Below are 26531 nucleotides of genomic sequence, written 5' to 3'. Positions count from 1 at the left end.
AAAAAGAGGTGAAAATAACTAAATTTTGGTTGTACAAGTGTGCACACCCTCATGTGTTTGGGTTGGTTAAAGTTTTTTGGCCAAAATTTCAAAAGTAGCAAACCCCAAATTTTAAGTGCGCAAGCACAAAATTTAGAAGAAAAAAAAAGTGAAAAATGTATTGGATGCACATGTAAAGCATGTTGGTGGCAGCATCATGAGTTGGAGCTGTTTTTCTTCAGCTTGGATAAGGGGTAGGGAATTTTGAACAGAAATATCAAAATAGTAGTCAGTGTTGGCACGAAAACCTTCAGACTTCTGCTAGAAATAAAAAATGGAACAGCTTAAATGTATTTGTGGTTCATCACAGCCATTTTAAATGCTGATAGGTGTGTAATGACTCCCATTTAACAAGAGTGAATGTGAAGGTTAATTCTGCCACATAGTTACAAAAGGGTGTGCGCACTTCCGCAACCAATTAATTAAATCGCTGTACATACGGGCTATACTTGAGGTCTCATAAATGGTGGAGACAGTTTTGAAATGATTTATCATGACCCCCTCCAAAAAAGCTGGCATTTTAATGGGGGTGTGCAGACTTTTTCAATCCATTATAACACACACCGTGTTGATTGTCTTGATGAACGCATTCAATCACTCACACATCGGCTTGTAGCTTTTCTAAGCAGACATAGTTCATTTAATCTCATTCCTGTATACATTCTTTGTCATCATTCCTTACATAGAGACATTGAAACGCAGATAATGAAGGCCTTTACATAAGTAACAAATCCATTTCAAAGTCAACACAGTCATCATAGTTCGACGGTACCGCAGATATAATTTTGGCTGAGAGAAAGAAAGCAAAGGAGTTCTTTTTCCATTTTTTTTTCTTCTTCTTTCATTAAATACATAGAGACAAATATTCACATGTGCAAGAGGATGTAAAGTGTACTGCCATGATGGTCAACAGCAAAGAACAACATTTGACCAGCTCCCGTCAAACTGCACTGGGGCACCCAAAACATTTTTTATTATTATTTTATTTTTTAATGGTCACGGATACGATATCAACACTGAGAACACGGAGTAGGTTTTACAGATTACAGTTTACAATAAACACGCTGTAACCAACATCCTCGGGCCCCCCTCAACAACCCAAAGACAATAAAAAGGAGACTGATAGCCGAAACGTGTTTCTTTCTAAGCCTTCTCGTTGATCGCTTTCTCATGGCTCCCTCCTTTGTCGAAAGGTCCTTTTGGGAGGGGGCGACGGCCCTCATGCCAGCGAGGGTCCTTTTTAGTAAAGCCATGTGTTCTATCCATGTGATCCGTGGTAGGATGACACCAAATGAAAGTCAACTTTCAACTTCAACCCCCCCCCATTTGTTTTGTTTTTCCATTCTCCCGTTTAAAGTTTTTTTTTTCTTTTTTCTTTCATATCAAGTATCCAGCGATGTCACCTTCTTAATATCAGTCAGAGAAATAACACCTTATGCTTTTTGGGAGGGTGACCCCCCCCCCCCCTCTCTCTTCCTGGCACTTCTATAAGGCATGTTGAGCCCGAAGCAGAGCCAAAGCCAGGCCGGGAAGCAGAGCCCAGACGTTGGCACGCACACTGGCGCAGTGATCCCCTGGCAGGCCCTGAGGTTCGCCGGACCCGCCGTCTCTCGGTTCGGGATACTGAGCGCATGGAGGGACACACACACGGAGAGGGAGAGAGTTAGACGTGTAAAGGTTAGACGTGACTCACGCACTCGCTCTCATGTTGTGGCATTTGATTCGGGGCGGGGGTGACACCGGGTCGCTGTCCGAGCAGAAGAAGGAAAATGATGAGTCAGAAAGTACAAATTGTCAATGCGCGAGACTCGTTTTGGCATGAATATCAAGTCGCAAATTTTTTTTTTATTAAAATTTAAATTTAATCAATTTAGCTGATCGTTTAGCAAAACACGAAATGCCTGCAGCAGAACTTTGCCTTATAAATTCTGCTAAAACACAATAATGTGTTGGAAAATCCTGAATAACATTTTTACAGAGGTGGTCCAGAAAGTAAAAACCCTGAAACTGTTTGGCTTTAGCCCCTGATGCTAGCTAGCTAGCTCCTTAGCAGGTAAATGAGCACCATGGAAGCTAGCTAGGAAGATGGCTATCTTGGATTTGCCACTTCTGCATTTTTAACACTTAAATAAACCTTATTACATTATTGGGGATTTATTAAATTTTCTAATGAAGCCCCCCCCCCCCACCCCCAAACTGATCATGTTAAACTTGACGTTTTTATTTTCAGTCCAAAGTTGTAAATGTTTTGTTTTGAGAATCTAAGACAGTTATATACATTCACTGCAAAAACTGGAGTGTTAAAATTTTGATTTCAACCCCCAAAGTGTCATTTTAGCATTGTGTGATTTAAATGGAGATCAGAGTATATGTTATTTAGAGTTCAGCCAACACTCAAGAGAGTCAATCAAAGTAAGCTCCGCCCACTTGATTACAGTTGCTCTGCTAAGTGTTACATTTAAAGGTTATTCATGCTTTATTGTTAAACAAAGAGTCAATCAGAGTTTTGGTTTTGTTATAGCAACAGAACATGTGGCACTGTGAGTCTCTTCTTTCATCAAAATATATTTCTATCTGTTTCAGTTTTGCAGCAATTAGCATTAGAATATAGCTAAGTTTTATCATATTCACAAATCTGTTTAAAACTGCGGGATTTTTTTTTTTTGCAACAGGGCCCTGGTTGATCTCTTATACTCGGTTGCCACCTGCTGGACGTTCTTGTTATAACTACCATTGCTTCAAGCGTTTTAAGTGGTCATGACAGCTATTTTTTTCCCAACTCTGCAGTTTGTTTGCCGATTGATTGTAAAATGAAAAAATATTGACTCTCGAAGCGGGTCAGCGTTTGAGCATGTGTGCTGGACCATCCTGAGAACCAACCAAATTTTCACACGATCCAATGTGTTGATGCGTGCACATTTGTAGCTCGCGCCGCTTTGTATGTCGCCTCTTTCAGGTCGAGCCAACCCGTTAAAAAAGAAAAAGAAAAATAAAGCTATTATTACATAGTTTATTTACAAGAAAAACACGCTATCAAGCCAAGCTAGTGAAGCTAGCGGCGCCCGGGGATTCGCTTCAATATTTCATTAGGCATAAATTATCTTGGGACGATGTCAGACCGACACAGTTAAAAGGAAAATCGTCGTTTGTGGTTTGACAGATGGGGGGGGGGGGGGGGGGGGGGGGGGGGGCTCATGGAACAATGCTCATGGAACTTTTTGCATAGCGTGCAAAATGAGAGAAATGTGCCACACTGGTCGCATTATAACAAAGAGCAATGGGACTGCTTCAGTCCAGATATTAAAATACTTGGCCTCTAGAGTTGCTATGTTATTGCTACACACAACAATAGCCTTATTATGTGTGGGTTTTTTTTTTTTTCCTCTTCCCGGGAACAATTGTTGGCATTTGGAGAACTTTTCCAATTTTCTTGGCTTCTCGCAGCACAAAAGCGTAACAGTTTGCCTCCAAGTTAAAATAGTCACGCTCAATTTGCACGAGGCATCATTTTCAACGTGGCAGCAATACAGAAACGCATCATAAGGAACATGAGACATTTTGTCCCCTCGACTCATCTCCTCCAATGTAACCTTTGCAGAAATTGCGCTCCATTCCATGTCATTTCCCCGTACGTCGGGGGACAAATGACGCTATCTCCCCCGCAACTCATCTTGCATGGAATGAGGTCTAAGGAGTATATAAATAATGAGAAAATCAATGCATTATCATTACAGGTGAAAGACATTTTTCTTTCCTGGAAAAGATAGAGAGAGCCTGACTCACAAATAAAGTCTGCCAAAAATGATGAGGGCGAGAAAAAAAGAAGAAGAAAAAAAAAGCCATGGGTAGCTTTGACAATGCACCAGACACATCTGCAACTAAAAGCCAATTAATTAGCAGGGGCAGCCATGTGTGGCAGCAGCCTGTTGACATGAGTCCAGATCTGCGGCTGCAGCCAACAGCCACACATGCAGAGAGGCCTTTGAGAAAGCGTAAGCACACCCGCACGTTTAGACACCGTGACGGAGCAGACAATGTCCAAACACGCGCTTGTTTACTCGAGATGGCGCACGCACATCCGCGCGCGCGCGCGGCTTGCCAACTTTTGCCAGGCCAGAAATTGTTGACAAAAGCGCGTCCTTCTTGTCATCGAGAAGGTTCGTACACAAAAAAAAAAGATGTTATTGATCATGACGCTGACACGGCAATATTGTTTTTTTTTTGTTTTTTTTAGCAGCCTGTCCAGTATTGATTGAATTCAATTGAGCTGAAGATCAACATGTGACTGTGCTACAGTGGTAAAAAGAAACAAACAAAAGTCTACACACCTGTGTTCAAATGCCTTATTTTTTTATTATTATTATTTTTTTTGTATGTCAGTCGCCTTCTGAATTTTTTCCTCCCACAGATCATTCTTACTACAACCAGGTTATACTATACTCAACGACCAGTAACACAAAGGATTCATGTGCTTATTACTTAAAGCATTGTGCCACAATGCATCCTGGGAACCCAAAAGGAAAGCTTTTTTTTTTGTATATAGTGAAAATCTGAGTGTAATTGACACCCATTGAAATTAATTGGGAGGAGGAAAATGTTATTTTAGGCATTATATATTTTTTTAAAGGAGCTTTCTGCAGTTTGTCACTTTTTTTTTTTTTTTTTACTCGTGACTGCCACCTCTGTGTCAGGCTCGTTCATGGTGCGCATGCAAGTACGTGCGCGATCTTAAAGCGACAGCCACGGTTGAAAAACAAAGACTTGACTTCAAATGAGATACGATAAACTCCGCCCCTCCCCTCCGCTAAGAAACTATGGCGTATAAAGGGAAGATAAAAGCTGATGGATGCAGTCAGAGCAAAACAGTCAGGGCTCTTTGTACTCATCTGGGCATTGGTGAAGCTTGCATGATGTAGAAAAAACTTGAATATTACCAAAAATCTACATCGGACTAAAAAAAAATCAGTATAGGTCGGGCACTAATTTTTTTTTTTTAACTTTGGATTTTGTAACAAACAAACGAGCAATAAATTAATCCGTAATACAATAAAGAGTATCATAAATATTATACATAAACCATTTTGTTGAAGACAGTTTTTTTTAAAAATCTACTTTAACAATGATATTAGTTTAATTTAGTCACTCTATATTAAACTGCAGCCTTTACGATCTTAAAATTGCAATCCACACCGGCATGGTGAACTTAATTTGAATCCCATTAACGGTTCATCCGTTGTTTTAACATTATGAAAAAAGTGTTTTTCTTTTTTAATTGGCAAACGCCCCCCTCTTCAGAACTCCTAGCAATATGAGCGCCATACTACACATCATGCCCCCCCCCCCCCCCCTTCCCTGCAAGTTCCCGAGCTCGCAGGACAGAGCTTTCCGCCCACATGTTTACTCGGTGAGCATGGGATAAAGCCCCCCAGTCACAAGTGGAAGTGACGTGTGGAATAATTACGCATCCAAATGAGCTGTTGAGGGCTCTGTATGACTGACCTGAGCGGGCTGAGTCACACACACACACACGTTGTGCTTTTCTCACTGATTGCACCTCGTATCTGAGGTTAGCGTTTGTCTTGCTCTTCGTACATGCATATTTAATCATGCGCAAATCCATACATGAATCCATTTTTCCAGTCATACGCGCTCAAACACATTTATGTATTGATCGACTGTAAACCCGCAGCCATGCACCGTGAAAACTTCTGAAGTCACCGCTGTTTGTTGTTTTGTCAGTTGATTTAGTAACGTATTAAATAATAACACAGATCCCGTTTGAAGGATTACACACAAAAATATCCAAACTTTGCAGAGGGTTGCCACCGTACTTACTTTGGTACCATTTGATGGTTTTATATTTGATGTAACATAATTAATTTGCATGGAGCCAACTACCTTTTCTTTAAACCCCCAAAAATTAAAAAATTCTCGACTCTTGAACCATTGCTGTATAAAAAGACCTGCAATGTATTTTATTTTTCTGTAATGTAAAATTGATGACCAAATGTATGTTTGTTGTTTTATTATACTTGAAAAAGTTACAAAAATAGTAAAAAAAAAAATAATAATCTAAAATAAAAATGCATTAAATCTGAAAATAATAAACTATTTTCCAAAAATATATATTTTTAAAAATCAACAACAAAAAAAATATATATATAACGTCAAAACTTCATTTAAACTATTTCTATTCACTAAAAGAAATGTCCACTTTTGTTGAGTATGACAACCTAGATTTTTTTTTATTGTACATTTAGAACATATATAACATTTTTGATTAATCATTAGTTAACTAATTAAGTCATATGATTAATAATTACAATTAAAATTTTGAATTGCCTGTCACCCCAAATTTTATTTTTTATTTTTATTTTTTAATGAATTTATGGCAGTGAATGAGTTCAAGAGGAAGTCAACCTTCAAATGTTTTTGACAATAACATGTTATATGTGACCTCACTAGTCTAAACATTCTGATTAATATTACATTTGTGGAATATGAGTTATGAAGCAAAATCTAGCCGTTTTTAATCCATCTCAAGGGGCGGCCATTTTGCCACTGAAGATGACGTCGCAGTTGCTTGATGACCAATCACAGCTCACCTGTTTTCTGAAGCTGAGCTGTGATTGGTTGTTACTTGAGACCAGAACAAGTAGCAAAATGGCCGCCTTCTGATATTGATAAAAACTGCTAGATTTTGCTGCTTAACTCATATTCCACTAACACAATATTAACCAGAAAATTGTATTTTGACTTAGTGGGACTGCATAGAACACCATTCTAGTTGTTGATTGGTTGTTCATTAGTATTACAATAACAACAAAACCAATGGCAGCCTCCGACTTTTGCACGGTCACGTACATCTGCCCAGCCAAGCATCCACGAATGCACGCATCTATCTATTCAAGCATGCACGCGTTCGTCCCCATGTTTTGCGCTCGCTTGGAGGTCCATTACCGTTCTCTGCCAACAGGGGTCAGACAAGGTTTATCTGTCATCAGAGTCTGACAAGTTTTAATTGCCGGGCGTAGAATGCAAGGCCGCCCAAAATGTCCCCGTAGCTCACTCACTAATTATAGACTTCCTGCTTGAGTAATCACACGTCTTATTGTTTCCTAATTACCATTTTTACAATAAATTAAACGCCGCGCTGCTGTTAGACAGGCACAGATCGGTGCATCAATACTGTCATGTACACACAAACCCTCAGGAGAAAACAATGCCCGCCACCCCGCTCGAACCTCCCCCTCATCCTCATCAGCCCCACGTCCGCCCATCCGTGCACATTTTTCACCAGCGCAGCTCGTTATTATTATTTGTTCTCATTACAACCGTAGTTCAGGTTAAAATGTCTTCACGACTATGCGGGGGGGCGTCGTACATGACTCGGGTGCGTTCAATGACTGCGGAGGCCGTCGGAAAGTCTCAAGATGGGTAATATTAATGGGCATACATTCGGCATGCAAAATCGCAGTCATAAACATTCCGCACAAAAATAAAATTAGCATCACAATCAGCAGATTGTAGCACGGCTAAGCCTAATTTAGCCAAGATTTGTAAGCAGGTCTCCTGCAAAGGTGAGAAAACATCATTAGTCTTAAAGTAGAGGCTGCACAAGGGGAGGGGGGGGTTTGAATGTCGCCGAGCTGAGAGCACAGCGTGAAATATTTCTTCCCTCTACCAGAGAGACAGAGGGGGAGTTTTTGGCAGTACGCTTCTGTCATTTCTGTCACACTTTATTTGAACGCAAACTGATGCAGCGTTCTATTAAAAGACAAACATTTGTGCGCTTTTTCCGCACCAGACGTTGAACCCAGCTCCAGTCGACTTGACTGCAGTTTTCCGAGGAGAAGGTATTCAGTAGAGAAAGAGGCCCAGGGCCAGTATTTGAGAACCTCTAATCCAGATTAAACCCCCCCCCCCACACCTTCCATTTCCTTTCACCGTCCCATTCTGTGCGGAAGAAATATATCATTTCAACAGATGTCATCAGCTTGGGCGTAGCACAAACTGTCTTATCATGAAACGTGGGATCTGATGTGCCAATTGCTTTAAGAGGCACAAAGATTGAATTTGATGTGAATTTGGACGGCGTGGCGCGCTCGGCTTTACCACCGCAAAATCCTCCTTTCACGGTTGCCGACTTGAGGGGTGATTTTGTGGTTCTTCACGTAATAGGCCTATTCCGACAAATGTATGCAAAGACTGCTGCGATGTACCAACCGATGCGCCGAGACAAACCTTTATTTCACCCGTAGATAAATTGCGCATACTGCATACTGCATATGAATGTGATGCTTAAAGAGGAAGTCAAGCCAAAACTTTTCTTTACAATAATATGTTGTATGCGCCCCCGTATTAGTCTAAACATGGCATTCTGATTATTGTGTTTGTTGAATAGGAATTACTGTATTTTTTTTATCCATCTCAGGGGACGGCCATTTTGCCACTTGTTGTTGACTAAAAAAAATGACATCACAGTTGCTCAGGTAATGACCAATCAGAGCCAGGCTTGCGAACGTCACATGACCAAACTCAGAACACAGGTGAGCCACGATTGGTCGTTACCTGAGCCCTGAGCAACTGTGATGTCACTTCCAGTTGAAAGCAAGTAACAAAATGGCTGCCACTTGATGGATAAAAATGGGTGGATTTTGCTGCTTTTTACTGTGTTTACACTCGTGGGGCTGCATAGAATATATCATTGTAAAAAAAACTAAAACGTGACACTACAATTTAGCTGAAAATCAAATCTATCATCAATTCTCACCAGGAAATATTCATAACAAATTTAATCGCTAATCAATCTGGTTGTGTTATTGATTTAGCTAATGCTAAATGTTAAATGCTAAACAAGCCGTGTGCTTATCATTATCCAACCTATTTTGATCCATCCCATATTGGAAGGTGGCTGTTCCGTTTACCTGGCGCTGGTCCCGTTTACCTGGCGCTGGTCCCGCATTGTAACATCGGAAATATGCCACCAGAAAATCTCAGCTTGCGTTGGGCTTGACCAGAGAGCTCAGCATTAGGCCAGTAGGACTACATTTCCCATGATTCTTAGACAGAGAAGCAGGATCCGGATGTCTGGTCAGTGGTCACCAGTGTTGGGAATAACGCCGTTTAAACTAACGGCATTATTCCCATATCACCATATTTCGCTTTTTTACTTGCTTGCTGTAGTAATTGGCAATAGTAGAACATATTTAATATCTGTCATTATGGATTGGGACATTTGTGTGACATAAATATTCACAAAAATCAATGAAAACACCCTATATAGCCTGGACATAATTTGAATTTCTTATATAAAAAAATAAAAATACAATATAATAATATGAATATAATATAAAATGTACAATAATAATCCAAACTATTTGATATAAAACATATTTTTTAAAGGGACAGTCACTAATCCTTAGCGCCTTCTAGTGGTGAACTAAAAAAAACATTTTTTTTTAACTCAACTACTTATGTCAATAGTATGCACAAAAATGTTGTATCGCATAAACATATTTCTTTTTATATAATCGTACATCTAGTAATCACTAATTATTTTACAATGCTGTAGTCTCACCTTAATAGAGCTGCCATGTTTTGCCACCATCTTCCTGCTTTGCTCTCGCAAGCTTTTACGAGCTTTTTTATTTATTTATTTTTATTTTTTTTACTAGCTCCTCCCGCTAACCACTCGTTAGCCACTACGACCCATGGCTCCGACTACACAAAGGCTGCCAAGTCGCCTTCGCTCGCCGAGATGCTCGTTTGCTCACGCGAAATAAGAATTTGTTTTGCCAAATGTGGTGTGCGCGCTCCTGCGTGATTCTAATGCTTCTTCGACCACTAGATGGCGCTAAGCACTACACACTGGGTCTTTATAGTAATGAAAATAGTTACTTTGCCTGGTAAGGAGTTGCGGTTATTATGAAGTAATTTAATTACTAACCCAGTTACTTTTTTCAGTAATGAGTAACTAATTACTTTTATAAAGTAACGTTCCCAACACTGGTGGTCACCCAGCTTAAAATATTTGTGGTGCTTTAATAAGATGCACGTTACCTTCACAATGGTCACAAAGGGAGGTTCGGTGGATGCTGCCAACCGATCCGGCCTCGTCTTCACCGTGGCCGAGGGGGCGGGGACAGACTCGTTCTTGCTCGCCATGTAATCGAGACCATACCCAAAAGCTTGAATGGCGTTTCCTGTAAGAGATACAGACGCACGACTCGTGACTGAAGAAAACAGTTAACGCGCGAGCCAACAACCCGCCCGCCCAATCTTTGGCAAGCGAAGTGACGAGGGAAGGCGCGCGTGACCAGGCAGCGACGAGGACTACGGCGAGCCGAAACGTTTTTGATTCGTCAGTGGGATTAAGAGTCGTACGCCAAAGTAATCAAAAACAATCTGAGATTTGTGTTTTTAAAATCTGTCACCGGGGAGGCCGCTCAGGATTTCCTCTCACAGGATAGCGACGCTGGCCCGTGTTCAATAATCAAAGATGTGCCCTCCTTACGCAAGTGCTCGTGTCGTCAATTTAACTTTCTGCAAAGAAAATCCTCAGGGATTCAATAGACATGCTCATCAAATCTTTGGTTCGTGTCCTCCGCTCAATAGGGAAGCTTTAATGCCGCTCATTCGACGGCAAACGGACACAATTGCGGCGGCGCGCCCACACTTTGAGATGATGAGCCCCAATTTGTTTTTGCGATCAATGCGCGCACCAAGAAATGAAATGAAATGAAATCTTTTTAAACCAAGCCAATCAGTCGTCTCTCACAGGGCAGCATTAGCCTGTGAATACATATGAGGTGCTTTTTTTTTTTCGCCTTCAGAGCATTTGTTGTGTCTGAGCGCACGTGCGAGCCTCTGCAAAAATGTGATAAACCCCCGTTCACTCAGCTTTTCAGACACGTGGCAAAATAGCGGCGGCAGCGGCGGCGTACCTTTTCGCTTCTCAGCCGTTTAAAACACGAGACGCTTGTGTCTCTTTGCTCAGCCGGGAGGAGAGAAGGCATATAATTGCTAGGCAACCTCCTCCATTATAAGGTCAGCATGCAGAGATGACTTTGAATAGGGTTTTATACCACTGATGAAATTCAAGAACAAAGGGTGAAAAGGTCCCACATGTCTAATCCTACCGGACACAAACGTTATCGTGCAGCTTGGTGTTTACACCTACACAATACTGTGCAGCTACATATTGAACATGTATACATGCGTTGGACACAACATTATGATCATTAAATGGGGTCCAGGTTTTTTTTTGTTTTTTAATTATTGTGCTGGAATATTTCATATTTGGCCCTCATGTAATACACTGAATATGCCGCAGTGGATTTCTACACAGCACAAGCACATCAATAATATGACATTTTATGAATACCTCTCATGCGTAGCTATGTTTTACTGCACTCTGTTTATGCAAATATGACGGACTTAAATTAGGAACTCTCCCAGGCAAGTCAATGAACAAACAGCATCATTATTTTCTCAGGGGTAGATTATTTTGTGTTTTTAGTGTGACGGTGTACGTAATGAATTATCCAATGAGTTTAACCTTGACATGTACTCCAGATAAACATGCTGCACTGTGGTGATTAGCTGATAGATTTCAAGTAAAAAATATATCAAATAATTTAGTAAAATAATTAAAGTTTTTTTTTTTTGGTTCGCGCAACTAGAACTAAAATTGAAGAAACGTTTTTGTTAAATTACTTTTACTTTTAATTTTTACCCATTACCCAAAATATGCAGGAGCACATAATGTTTGTTAATTTTTGTTTGTTGTGTGTTCCATTACATAGTTAGATGCTAGGGTACAATAAAAAATTTATTGAGTAAATTATGAAATTACTAAATTATTATTTCAGTATTCATACTTGTTACAACCTTTTTTTTGTTGGTGGGCCATGAGATTATTTATTTATTATTTTATTTATTTATTTATTATTTATTTTTACTCATTCACTGCCATTGACGGCTATAGACGTCAAAAATTTATTGTAACAATTTCTATTAGTTTAACATTTTTTCGCACTTTTGTTAACAAGAGTATGAAAACCTAGAATTTTTTTATTGTATATTTAGAACAGATATAAAATGTGTGATTAATCGTTGAAGTCATGGGATTAATTATGATGTAAAAAAAAAATCGCCTAACGCCCCTAATTTGTTATATCTTCTTCTTTTTAAAGAAAATATTATTAAAAATAAAATATTTTTTTTTTAAAAAAGAAGATTATTAAAAATGAGGGGCGCAGGCGATTACAATTTTAAGTAAATTAATCGCATGACTTCACTAGTTAACTCACGATTTATCACAATTTTTATATCTGTTCTAAATGTACAATATATATATATATTTTTAGGTTTTCATACTCTTGTAAACAAAGGTGGAAAAAAATGTTGCAGTTCAAATTAATTTTTGACGTCAATGGCAATGAATGAGTTCATGCAAAATGGTTGCCTTGGCTCAATAAATGGAAACACTGCAGTGCAGATGCTCTTGGAAAAAGTCAGAAGTTGGTTACAGTTTCTTCACATGCAAATTGTACTACACTTTTAAAGTACTTCTAAATGGTTGAAATGATAGCCAATTATTGCACATTTTGATTCTGGATAACTACCCTCTTTAACATTTAGCCGAAGCCTCCGCTGCTATAACTGCAGAGATAGATGCAGGATAAACGCTTTCTACATTTCTCCTCCATTCTCGGAGTGCGGTTGCTATAGCAAACGCAGCATTGTGTACCTTCTCCTCCCCGGTGTGTCGAAGTTTATCACCCGTTCCCCTTGACTGCAGAGGGGGGAAGATGCTGCGTTTTTCGGAGTTATTTTTCAAGACGCCTCCTCAGCTCCGAGCCTCATCCCTCATCCTGCACATTCAGCTAAAAGGGAACCCCTGCAATCTATTGAAATGGTCTGAAAGCATTTATCCACGCGGTGGAACATGTTAAAGGTGTCGCGTAGCACCGGGCGCCGCCGTATCAAGGAAGGATTTTCTGCTTCTGACTGAAAGAGAAGCGAGGACGTATGAGCCGGGCGCCTTGTCGAGCTGCAGCCGCTTTTTCGTGAGCATGAGATGTACAGGAGATATGTATTATTTAATTCTGCGCTGGATTTTTTTTTTCTCCCGTAAGCGATAAGCCTGAGATTGCCAAAGAAAATGACATGCAAATGGTTTCTTTTGTGTTAAGGTCTGGACAGATGTGGCCCGAAGGAAGGATGAGCGGAGAAAAGAAATGGCTTCTTTCTGACAAACGTAATTCACTAATTCAAACGTAATCAGCTGGCAAAAAAAAGATGTCTGTTCAAGTTGAATGAAAGTGTAGAGCTGACAAATTTTATTACGACTTGACGTTACTTTAATCCTTCCTTTTTTTCTTTTTTTTCACTTAGCCCTTCCAACTTACCGTATTTTCTTAAATCGTGGGCCATGACGAACGCCATGCACCCAATTTTTCCTCAGATGCGAGTTCTATTTGAATAAATAAATTCAGTGGCCCAATAGATGCTTGCTCACATTTCTAAAGTTCTAGGTTTGAATCTTTTTTTAAACATTTTTATTAATGTATTATTTTTTTCTTCTGGGAGAGCTCAGTAATGCTAATTTGGTAATTTTACCGATTTGACATGTCATCATCATTGCTCTCTTTTTTATTTTTTTATTTTATTTTGTATGTGCATGCGTGTGTACTCATGAGTTCACCTAAAACCTATTAAAAATCCCATACCGTTCACCTAAAGCGAATACTTCAGAATCCAGCTAGAGTTGTGAGGTTGTCAGGAGACCCGAGGAAGGATCAAAGAAAAGAAAGGAAAGTGAAATCCAGCACCGACCAGACATTACCTACTACCCACCGGGTTACCAACCAGAGTCTTTCACCAACCCCAGAAACCTCTAAATTCCAACAAATCAGGGAGACCTCAAGAGACCAAAGGAGGGACTGAGGAAAGGAAGGAAGGAAGGATAGATGAAGCAGAGTGAGATCTGGGTTTTAAATCTGATGTCCTCCTTATGTTTGCTTGGGCTTTCTTCAGGTATTTTGGATTGTAGCTATGTTCCCAAAAAAAAAAAAAAAAGCTGGACTAATTGAAGATTTAACTCAAAATACAGCCATTAATAATAGTCTATAATCGATCTATCCTCACTTAATTCCAACGTTTCCTTTTCTGTCTTGATTTTCCTGTGATTGTTAACGAAACCTGATCTAATTTGCCCATTTAGCACATTAGTACAGTATAGTCGTTAGAAAACATGTCATCTCTCACTCAGGCAAGTGTTGTCGGTGAAGCTCCGCAGGAAATTGCCGCACTCCTCTTCCTGGTTCCCGCTGCCCTTGCAGGTGCACCAGGGCGAGATGGTCCAGTGGGTGAAGCTGCTGTCCACATAGTTGGGCGTCATATCCGTCCCTGCGGATACGCACACGCAAACACATCCCGACACATTCAAATGAACATCGGCGGGTCACTAATGGACAATAATGGCCGACATTTATTGCGTATAGTTTATAGAAAGCACGGCGACGCGGGGGAAATGACATTGCGATGTTTGAGATTTTATGGGAAAGCGAGCGCTCGTGGTAATACTTCATTTTTGATGCAAAGAGGCCATTATGCTTATGAATATTTTTCGCAAAGCAGGTACTTTAGGAAGCGCGGACGAGAACAGCGCTGCGGCAAAACACTTCACTTTTTTTGAAAGGTCCGTCAGCAGGAGTCAGCGATGTCATCCACTTTGTGTGAGCAGCGTGACTTATCGGCATTCTGTGCAACCGGTGTGCTAAAAAAAGAAGTCCAATTTTTCGCCGCGTAAAAATCTTCCGACGAGCCCGCGCGTCATCGCCAAGGTGCCGTTATCAAAAATATGTACGCATTAGCCTGTGCACATTGTTGAAGCAACGTTTAATATGAGCAAGCAGATGGTCATCAAGTCTTTTAATTAAGTAAACACTCTCTCTGAGCCTCCCTAATTACTTTTAGTAGTAAAGTGATGTCCAGGCCGCTGGGGGAGATATCGTAGCCGCCGGGGAAAAGCTGACAGTCTCACTCCTCCGCCTGCTACACAGGATAAAAAAAAAAATAATAATAAAAAAAATAGCTAACACTAGAGCACTGCAGCACTGTTTCTTCCTCTCTAGACCACGAAGCATCGCCCGCAATCGCGCAGTGCTGCTGACATTTGTGAGAAATATTTTGAGATCTCCCGGCGGGTCACTACTTTTCTCTCTCTCTCTCTTTCTTTCTCATTCGGGCACACTGTCGCTCCATCACGGCGATACTGACCGATGAGTCTTGTGTAGGAGGCCAGGCAGGCTTGGTGATTGTCTTGGTTGGGACAGGTGCTCACCGTGGGGGGGATGTTGCGGCAGTTTGCCATGAAATCAGCCAGCCTGGACCTGCACAATGAAAACAACAAACAAAGTGAGCGGACGAGCAGACAGACGCAATGAAAGTGGGGACAAAGTGTCACAAACACAAAATATACACCGACACGTCTTCATTCCGACAGAGAAGCCAAAAAATGTCATTGAGGATGTAGGGTATAAAGTCGAACCTCTAACTTCCTGTAAGAAAGTATCTCTTTATGACGGCAATGTTTTAACACTTAAAGTCTCCACTCGACCAATCGTTACAGAAAAACAAAACAAACATGGTAAAGCAGCATTTAGATGTTGTGCTGCAAACAAACAAAATACGGAATAGAATTCAGTGCCTAGTAGGGGTGTGCCCAAAAAAATCGATTTTCATAAGAATCGCGATTCTCATTCAGAATCGATTTTAAATCTGAATCTTTTCTCTCTTTTTTTAAATCGCGTCAGGCGATTGCATTTTTTAATTGTAATTAATTGCATGACTTCAATATTTAACTCACGATTAATCACAAATTTCGGCAACAATTCATTCATATTTCTTAGTTTCAAATTGTTTCCACTTTTGTTAACAAGAGTATGAAAACCTAAAAAAATGTGATTGTACATTTAGAACAGATATAACATTCGTGATTAATCTTAAAAATTAATCGCCTGATGCCCCTGATATAAAAGGAAAGATTATAAAAAATTAGGGGCGTAATCGCATGACTTCAATAGTTAACTCACGATTAATCACAAATTTTATATCTGTTCTAAATGTACAATAAAAAAAAGTAATATAAATAGTTCAAATGAATTTTTGACGTCTATAGCCGTCAATGGCTGTGAATGAGTTAAAGAGAAAACTAAGAAAATGATAGAGTATGTATGTACATTTCTTTAGGCGTTGGTCAGTCGCCTTCGATGTCCAGCATCAAAAGCGGACTTCATATATGCACATCTGTTTTTGTGGCAGTCAAACAGGTGGACTGAATATCAACCAGCTCTCCCTCATGAATAAGAAACAGCATTATTATTATTATTTTTTTCCCTTTTGCTATCTTGACAACATGCGCAACAAACCCAACAGTAATTAATTAATGTAGGACGAGAACGTCATGCTTCTTTTGACCCATTCTTCCATGATTATCCCTCACATCTCAGTGCGTTCCTAAAATTCACTTTGGGCGCCAACCTTGGGTGCCGATAAAAGTGCTCTGTTTTTTTTTGTTTGTTTTTCGGTGTGTTTGCGATAAGAGATTTAAGTCTGCCAAGGCCCCCCCCAGGGTGGCATTGCTAATCCACTTAAGTAGGTTTATTGGGAGGAGCGTGTGCAAAGTTACTCTGTCTGTGCTGTTCACATCACTGCTGCCCACTCCGTGAATCACAAAGCGTCGCATTTCTCTTCTCCTGACCACTTTGAGGAGCCTGGCGTAAAAAAAAAGAGGCTCTGCGGTGGATTTGAAGTGGCTGTGAATAACACATTGTTGAGCTTTCACTATTTAACTAAAATGAATGAACTGGAAAACTATAGCCAAATATAAGTTAGATATAAACAAAGTGGTAGTAAATGATGAGCAATATTCTGATGTTCAACACAAATTTTTGTCTTTATAAAGATGATGATGCCCAGTTATGATTGTTGCTATGAAAGCGGCATTAATTTAACAATATGTTTACAGTATGATTTTTAAAACTAGTAGTGCTTGAAAATAGAGCTGATGTTTTTGCTACCTCATAAGAAAGAACAAAATATTAGGAACAGGTATGACAACAACAAAGCAGTATGATGCGGTACGTTTTTAAAATTCATCAAAATTATGAAAAGTTAATTAGATGTCTTATTAATTGTGGTAAAAAATTTGATTTTGTAAGCAAATTTAGCATAGCTAATGCACTCATTTAACAAAGTCTATGGCCGCAGGTACGCATTATGTAGGAGAACATTGCCTTGGGTTTTATGCAAAGTTCACGCAGGCACAGAATAGCTGGAGAAGAGTCCACTTTGAATTTTATTCGGGGCTCAAAAACATATTCACTTGCACCGAAAACAAAGTGTGTGCGTGACGTCTGCTAATCTCGAGAGATTTCTGCAAATATCAAGATGCTTAAGCTCGGTATGCATCAAAAATATTGACTCCGCAGGTGTGTTTTGTTTATATGATCTCGGGAACATGAAAATAGAAACCTACTGTGGCGTGGTGGTCAAAACAATATCCCTCTGCATATGTCCTCATCATGATAAAAACGACTTGTGTGCCACTTTAAATATTGCCCTGGTCCCCAAAACGTTTTTTTTTTTAAATACGTTTTTTAATGGGTTTTTTTCTTTTTTCTTTTTAAATACGTTTTTTAATGGGTTTTTTTCTTTTTTCTTTTTAAATACGTTTTTTAATGTTTTTTTTATTTATTAAATGCTAGAGCATACAGAAGGCTTTGACCTGAATAGGTCTCTCAAAGCAATGGTAGTTATTACAAAAAAAGCGGTCAGCAGGTGGCAGCAAAGTATAAGAGATCAACCAGGGCTGTTTGAAACAGATTTGTGAATAATGATGAAACTTAGCTATATTCTAACGCTAATTGCTGCAAAACGGAAACAGATAGAAATTTACTTTTTTTTCAGATGAAAGAAGAGACTCAAATTTTTCTTTTGGTAGGTCCATGTTTTTATAGTAATAGAACACAGTATTCTGTGGGCCTGGCAAAATCTGGCAAAATCCACTAAAACAGCCGGGAGCGAAGGAGGTTGCTTCAGTGAAAATGTTTGTGAGTGAATGAGTTCAAAACAATCCAAACAAATAAGACCCTAAAATAAGTTTGAAGGCAGGTTTTAAGAATGGACAATGAGGCGTTTTTTTTTAATTTTATTTTTTTAATGTGCACCAGGAGATTGTTCCATGTTTTAAGGAGCAGCAAGAGAAAAAACCGAAATAGTTCAAAACAAACATGGTGAAGTGGCATTTAGCACTTAATCTTCTGCTAATGTGCTTAAATGTTGTCATGGTACCCTTTAGCAATTTTGGTGAAATACTTTTGCTTCTCATTAGCATTTGAGGTTGTAAATGTTTTTACCTGTTGTGTCTTTAATTATGTGAAGTCGGCCTTGTGTATAAAATATGCTGTATAAACGAAGCTGCCTATTCGGCTTCCTCCCACATTCTAAATTGCCCATAGATGTGAATGAATGAACGCGGGTCCATCTGTACCGTCCCTTTGCCTCTCACCCAAAGTCAGCCGCGATGGCTGAACTATATCCTGTTCTCAATTGTATTGAAATATGACCAATCTGACTATAACCAAACACCCTGATTGTGTTTTGTATTTGCTCCAAAAATTATCATGAGATCCGCCGCTCACTTCCATTACCAAAATACAAATGACTTTGATTGTTATAAAACCCTGCTATCTTTACAGAGCTTTTTAACCGGCACGACCATCCGAGCTGAACGCTTATGCTTCACTTACGGCTGATTTTTCTTTTTTTTCTTTTTTTTTTTTTTACCCCCATTTGTTTTGCTGCGCAGCCATTGTCGACAAATTGAGCCTCATGTGTGTTGAGGGGACAATATCCGCATTGTTGATGTCTTTTACATGGCCCTCTATGACGCACACCTCACAAAAGGGAAATCTTATCTTGATGATAGTCTTCTTCGGGGGCTCTTAATCATCTTAATGCCTCAAAACGGATGGGAAAATAATCACCTCGTGCACTGATACTGTGTGTACCCCCTGAAGATATGTTGCCTTTTAACAAATGCGATGAGTTCATTAGTAAAAGGGAATAAAAAGAGATGAACAAACTAAATGATGTGTTTCCAAATCCTGACCACAGTGCGCGTGATCTATTTGCGGGGCTCGTACCGCGCTGTCGCGAGACGCCGAGAGACGAAGTAGGATTTTTAAACAATGCACCATCGAATGCGACACTCTCCCAAACGTTCCGTCACCTTTTTAAATATGCATAGCAGCTGTATCACCTTCACGCGGTGCAACGGCGCTACTCGATCACGAACGCATTACCGTGTGGCTTTCCCGTACATTTCTGAAGCAGCTGGACTTGCTTTGATGAATAATGAGCGTACTCGTGCCGATGGTGAGTCTCTTGCCGTCAGCGGAGGGAATAATGTCACTCGTGGAAGTCAGTGAGGAGGAATTGGGCAGAAATAAGGCGAGGTATTTAAAGGGGGAAGCCCTTGTGGTGAGTTGATGACAAGTGTGTGTGCACTCTTGTGCCGCATCCTGAAGCTGTGTGAATAAGGAGTGGACTCAAACGGATTTGTTTTAGGGAGGATTATGGGTGTGACCACCAGGCCTTTCTCTGGAGTGTGCTATCATGTGATAGAAGACAAAAAAAAAAAAAATTCAATTGCATCTCTGCTGGATTTCACTTTCCTTTCTTTTCTTTGATCCTTCCTCGGGTCTCCTGACAACCTCACGACTCTGGATTCTGAAGTATTCGGTTTAGGTGAACGGTATGGGATTTTTAATAGGTTTTAGGGGAATTAATGCACATACTCACGCACAGACAAAAAAAAAACAAAAAAACAAAAAAACAACATTGTTTTCTCCTATATAAATGAATCTTTTTGCCACAGTTGGCCATTAGCCACTCAAGTGGACAATAGTCTCGTTTTGACATACACTGCCGTCCAGTGGCCAGCGTTTGTAAGTGCAAAAACAAAACATAAAAGACTGACAACAAGATGGCCGCCGACATAAGTTCAGATGTGACGTGCAAGGAAGGAATAAATAGGAATAAGTGTTGATTCCTTCTATTCCAGGAGGCCCTTGCAAAACATCAAGCAACAACTAAGGAGTATTGATTTTGTATTTTGAGGAAATGGCGATTGATTGTGAATCTCATACCTTTGGACATCATTAGCTGTATTGTGACTACAACTTAGTGTTGCTGTAACTTTGTTTCTTTTGAAAATTCTTAATCTTCAGTATATATATTTTTTGCTTTAAATCATCATTTAATTTTAATTTTTGCAATATTTTATGGATTTTAGCCCTCATATGAAAGTAAGGACCCTGGTCCTTATGTTTTGTAGTTGTCAGGTGCAGAACATGCTAGCAAAACCTACAGGATAGTCGACCATATACCATCTGACTCAAGTGGCGTTGATGACAGCGGCAGTGATGATGAATGGTTGCCAGAAAAAAAGAAAATTACTATATGTACTTCATAAAGAGTTAATTTTTCTTTGGGTAAATGTTTTTGCAATACATGTAGTACTTTTGAATTATGTTAAAAATATATGAACACAATGTTACAAATCAAACAGACATTTTCTATAGTGATTACATTATTTTTCTTACAAACATATTTCATCAGTTGCTCAAATGCACGTTGTCCACCCTAGTGGACATGACACCATATCCTTGAAAAATGTATGTTTAAAAAATAAATAAATAAATAAAGATAATAATTTTTTTTCCATGCCTAAAGGGTAATAAAAAGAGTTGAGAAAAAATTCCTGATGTAGGTTATCATAATTTGTGCATGAAAGGGTTTAAAACTGTAATCTATGATCAACTGTGGACAGCCCACCAAACAGACTTAACATTAGCTAGCCTTTCTTCTAATCTGCATAGAAGCCTTAAATTAGCTAATCATGTAACATTACTTTAAATGTTTCTTGCAACTTTAACAGAGCAGTATTATTTTCAATTGAAAATGACTTCTTTTTTTTTGTACTGTATTTTGAAATGGCTTTTTTAACCGTGTCGTCCACAATGGTCATGATGAGGACATGAAAACAATAATGGTAGCGCTCTTGTTGCTTTTTTTGTGCGAGTACATTCATGAACTTGCTGCTTCTGTACAGCCAATTTTAAATGCAAATATATGCACACTGATGGAAGATATTCAAAATATGGTTTTGTAGGTTTGTGTGAATAGGTGTTGTTTTGACACTCTTCTGGCCTGCTTATGAAACAAAAACAATTATTTTTTTCTTAATTCAGGGTTTGATACTACCCCTATTTTTTGTGTGTATAATTATGACTGCTGTTTGCTTGGTCGCATCATGTCACTTATAAAAAATAATAATAATCCAAGAGTAGAAAGAGCCTCTGACGCACATACAGAACAAAGCATGTTTTTTTGTACTTCTTATGTACAGATGTTGTTTTAAATTGCCAATGTTATATTTTTGTACATTTTAGACAAAGCGCTGCTTCTTTTTTTAGAAGCGAAATTCTCGAAGACAATGATGGCTTAAAGACAGTAATTTAACGTTTATAGAGGTGTGCTGAGTGTTGGCGCAACGGCGTTCCAACACGGGGATGGAGCACATCTCAAGGTTTCCACAGGATTTCCATTATAGCGCCACCCAACGCCACTCGCTGCTGAAATTACAGGTTGTCGAGCTCAACAGAGCTTTTCTGGTCATTTCAGCCACTCAGCCCCCCCAGGGAAGTGGCAGGGAGCCCCCCACAGAGGTAGACTTCTTACAGCCAACCTGACACTTTAAACACAGTCATTCAGGCCGCCGCCGCCGCCGCCGCCGCCGCCGCCGCCGAGTGCATGTCCGTCCAGCCTGGCAGTAAGAGAAAACTAATGGCTTTTCATATGGTTTCTTATTCCGGCCGCTTGATGGCATGACAAACAACGTGAGACCAATCAAATGAGTGTCAGTCTGAGAAACTATTTCCTCTCGGATGAGACAGAAAGACAAAATGGCTATCAGGCTCCCCAAATCCTCTAATAGCTTCTAAAGGATGATTATTTCTGTTCAAATGAGAAATTGCCGCTCTTCTGCCTTATCTCTGGTCTTCAGCATATTGAGGCTGTCAGCGTTATCTCTCCGTCATCGACACAAGGCATAACAACAGCTATGACAATGGCGGACACTTAATGGGATGGCATAATAGCACTTGGAGGAGGCAAATGAAAAAACAGAGGAGCCTCCTCAACAACCTTTTATCTCATTTCTTATCCTTCAGCCTCACCCCCTTATCCTCTTCCTCGCCTCCCCTCCCCTCCCCTCCACTCCCCTCCCCTCCCCTCCCCTCCCCTCAAGTCGACCCATATGCAAAATTGCCATTAAGGCGCCCAAAGCAACATCTGCAACCTTGTGTGTGTCTTTGATTTACATCGGCAAACAATGGATAACATTCAGCGTGGAAGCTTGCGCACGTGATGAATGGCTCATTACGTCAACAATTAGTATGGAAAAAAGGCAAACAAAAGCTCTCAGACCTTGTGTGGGGAGCAGAAGCACTATTTCAATTAAAAAAAAAAATAATAATAATAATACATCCTTCCAAGATGTGATTTTATACAACTCATTTTCACTTTTAAATACTTTCTCCTGTGTGGCTTTGAGGCCAACTCGAATTCGGTCCAAGGTCATGGGCCACTACATTAGGTACACCTGCAAGATCGAACAAGAGCTAATATGAGAGCTTTATGCAAAAAATGTGCCTTTACTAGTTCTCTAGTTTTCAAAATTTAACAAAAAGGGCAAAGCAGTGTGGTAAGTGAAAGTGTTAGCACATTGCCTCACTGTTCTGAGATTCTGGGTTCGAATCTAAGCTCTGACTTTCATGTGTGGCATGCTAGTCCCGGGCAATTTTCTATTATCTTTTTTTTTTTATTGCTATACAGACTTACAGAAACGTGACAGACATGCATGCTTTTAGTTCCATATTGTAAAATGGCCACAAGAGGCCACATGATATTTTGAAAAACCTTCATCATAGGTGTAGGAAAAGAGCATAATTAGTTTTTAACCTGGATTTAAAACCATTTACAATTTGTAGGCATGTTTTGAATATTTATTTTATATTCAAAAACTATACAATTTTTATTGATGTATTTATTCAAAAACTGCTTTTTAAGTGTGATGATTGGCGTATTATACACGGATGTTTTTCATTCACAGGATTTCTCGGTATGTTAAGTGAAAATTGAAATTGATCATGGGTGCGAATTAGTGTGAATTTTATCGGGCATTTTTAAATTTAGTCTTAGTTTTAGTCCAGTTTCAATCACACTTGTTAGTTTTTATGTACTGTAGTCAACTTTTAGTCGACTATAAATCTAGCATTTTAGTCTTTATTTTAGTCCAAGAAAACATAATTGTATTCATCTAGTTTTAGTCAACAAAAACTGTAAACATTTTAGTCTCGTTTTAGTCAGGACAATCATTTTACCCCCTTTATATTTTTTTTGATCAGCAGATAATGTTGAACATTTCGGATCTAAAACTATTTCACACAAAATGTTCTCTCATCTTTTTGATGAAAAACAATTACAGCATATCAACAAGTGGCAACTGTGGATCTGTGCTACGAGCTAGTAAGTTAGCCATCATTAGTGAGCGGTTGGATTCATATTATTGTTGGAACGTTATAATGTTACGTTATAACTATAATTCACAATTATTATTATTTTGTTTACCTTTCACTGTCAATCCATCTCCTGTCTGTCTCATGTGTTGCACTTGTTAGCTGCAGATTTGAAAGGGGGTGTGTCACTGTGTGTCACATGACAGTGTCTCAGTGACAGATTAGCAGAGACAGGATTTTACAAGATCATATCATTTTAGTTTCGTCTTTGTTTATGAACTAAAATGTCCATAGATTTCAGTCCAGTTTTTATTAAGCGAGATATATCATCCTCTCATTTTCATTAGTCGATGCAAATGCATACCGATTTAGTCCCAATTATTGTTTATTAATGAAGGTTTTAGTCCAGTGAAAAATGTGTGTTGACGAAAATATTTTTGTTTAGTTTTTCGTTGACGAAATTAACACTAGCGTGAATGCAAGTCTGAATAATTGTCTGTAAGTAAGTACTTAAGCGATTAGCTAGCAACAAATCCATTCTGTAGCAAAGTCACCTAATCGGGACGAGCGCTATTAAAAAAAAAATGAATGAATGGATGGATGGTTGTTAGCATGCATAGCGATTATATAGCGACACAAGCTCTCAGCATGATGCCACAATCATACACATAATTCACATTTTTTATCTCTTTAAAGGCAGATTTCTCATACGGCTCTCGTTGTCTAGTCTAATTAGCTTGTCCAGGTATTTTCTCATGTTGCGGCTTGTCGATTTATTTTCTATTGGCCGTGCTAGCACCTGCTATTTTTGGCAAGGCCGCACTCATTGGGATTCCCAGTCGATCCGAAAAGAGCCATGCGGACAGATGGTATTCAATCAAAACACAAGGAAGCTTAGCCATCACATTTTGTTGTGCCCGTTTGGTCCGGTTTTATGGTTTATTTTGAAAACATTTTGCACGATTCTCCTTACTTGGTGGGCCACATTGACTCGCAGTTGATTCGAATACCAGCTGTAAAATGACTTTGAACCCCACACTGAGAGTTGTGCCATTTGAATGAATGCTAAATCAAGCGTCGCACACACAGCAGTAAGCGGTGGGCAGATTATTCAAGGTTATCTTAACTAAATATTGTCTAAACATTGCAAAACAGACCTTCCCCACGCAAACAAATGTGACAGAAAACGCGAGAGGGAGTTAATAGTGCGTTAGGGAGCTCTTATCACCAGTAATTAAATAACCATTAGTCGCACATTATAAAGCTGCACTTCCAATTTGTTTGAATTTCAAGAATTTTTAAAATTTTAAAAAAATGCAGTTACATCATAAAGTCAACCCCCCAATTTTTGGGGACATTAATGAGTTCTATGCAACCCCACTGGTCTTAATATGATATTCTGGTTAATATAACATGAGTGGAATACGAATTCCGCAGCAAAATCCAGCCATTTTATCCATCTCAGGGGGCGGCCATTTTGCCATTGCTGTCGACCGAAGATCGCGTCAATGTTGCTCAGGCGACGACCAATCACGGCTCACCTTGTTTTCTGAGGCTTCCACTTTGATGGAATATGTTACATATGCCTTTTTTCAAATGCATATTTCATGTTGTATTGATCCGTTTTTCTAAAGCTCCTGCAAACAAATAACGGTTAGAAAAGTTCTGAAATGCAAATCGAAGATAAGGAGAATATCGGGTTTGTTCCAAACCGCACGCATCACCCTGTACGTAAAGATGATGAGAAGTCCTATTTGCGTTAATAATAGATATACCGCCAGAGGAAGTCAATGTGAAGGAAAACAGGAATGCCTCATCAATTATGCCCGCCATTTACATCGATGCATATTTCCTTTTTGATAGAGCGCTTAAGATGGTCAGTAAGTGTACACGCGCACACACACAAAAGCACGCCAGGTATCGGAATTAAACGCACTTGCTTTAGCCGGGACCTCCCTCTCTGTTCTTGCTCTCTTGCTCGCCGCTCATCTCGTTTGCATGTGCAGCCAGCGTGTCTCACACAGCCAACAGCAAAGGCCCGATCACTGCACAACATTGGCGAGAAAAAAAACTCTACATACGAGGCAAAGGTCGCCGGTTGGCGCATGATTCATTTTCAAAATCGGTGCTTTGCTCTTCTAGTATGCACACTTCACTTGCGATAGTCAAGGGAGAGAGAAATGCTGTATTCCTTTCATTCAAAAGTGTGACATTTGACACCTAACGCAACAATAAGTCATATACGATGCATCAAACATTGTATTTAGCTTTCAAATGTAATTTTTTTTATCATGTTCTGTAAACACACAAAGAAAATGTGTTTGTTTTTTTAATGCTGAAGCAGAGCACACACAAACAAATCATTTTCTGTAAAAAAAAAAAAATCTTCAAAAGTGTTAGGAGAGTGGAATAAATTCAGAACACTTATTTTGTACGTGTATTTGATCCATATCTAAAATAGCACGAGTAGCTGGAGAAAAATGCGCAACATTTAGAAGCAAAAATACTGTCGTGCCAGAAGTAGTTGGCAATAATTTCAACAACAAAAAAAGAACAAATTTGAGTAGCTGTTGTAGAGTAGTGACCAAATACTGAGGCGTTTGGGGGTGGGGGGGGTGGGGGGAACATTGAGGAGGGGGAGGGGAGTGCTGGGGGCAAAGAAAAAAACATCTCTGATCCAGTGGTGATCACAAGCACAAAATGTTCTGGAGTACAAGTAAAGGGGGGGGGGGGAAATGCTGTCAAATACTTTGTGAGTAAATATGACTTAAGCTATTTCAAGCATAACATTTTGCAGAAGTCATATGAGGATTAAAATTAAATAAACAAACAAACAAA

General features: G+C 39.4%; 1 protein-coding gene across 1 annotated transcript in view; it reads right to left on the bottom strand.

The window, feature by feature from the left end:
- Positions 1 to 1019: 1019 nt before the first annotated feature.
- Positions 1020 to 26531, bottom strand: part of LOC147173470 (GDNF family receptor alpha-2-like) — a 77063-nt gene continuing 51551 nt past the window's right edge. Inside the window, exons 5-8 of the mRNA XM_086075136.1 lie at positions 15328 to 15440; positions 14314 to 14454; positions 10102 to 10244; positions 1020 to 1662 (exon numbers count right to left, since the gene is read on the bottom strand). Coding sequence (XP_085931262.1) covers positions 1525 to 1662; positions 10102 to 10244; positions 14314 to 14454; positions 15328 to 15440 — 535 coding nt within the window. The 3' untranslated portion in view covers positions 1020 to 1524. The remainder of the gene's footprint in view (positions 1663 to 10101; positions 10245 to 14313; positions 14455 to 15327; positions 15441 to 26531) is intronic.

This window comes from Leptonotus elevatus, chromosome 5 (genome assembly GCF_054856555.1).
Source record: "Leptonotus elevatus isolate MCC_2025b chromosome 5, RoL_Lele_1.0, whole genome shotgun sequence".
Lineage (NCBI taxonomy): Eukaryota > Metazoa > Chordata > Actinopteri > Syngnathiformes > Syngnathidae > Leptonotus > Leptonotus elevatus.
Note: the sequence above shows the minus strand (reverse complement) of the source record. Positions and strands in the feature narration are given on the sequence as shown.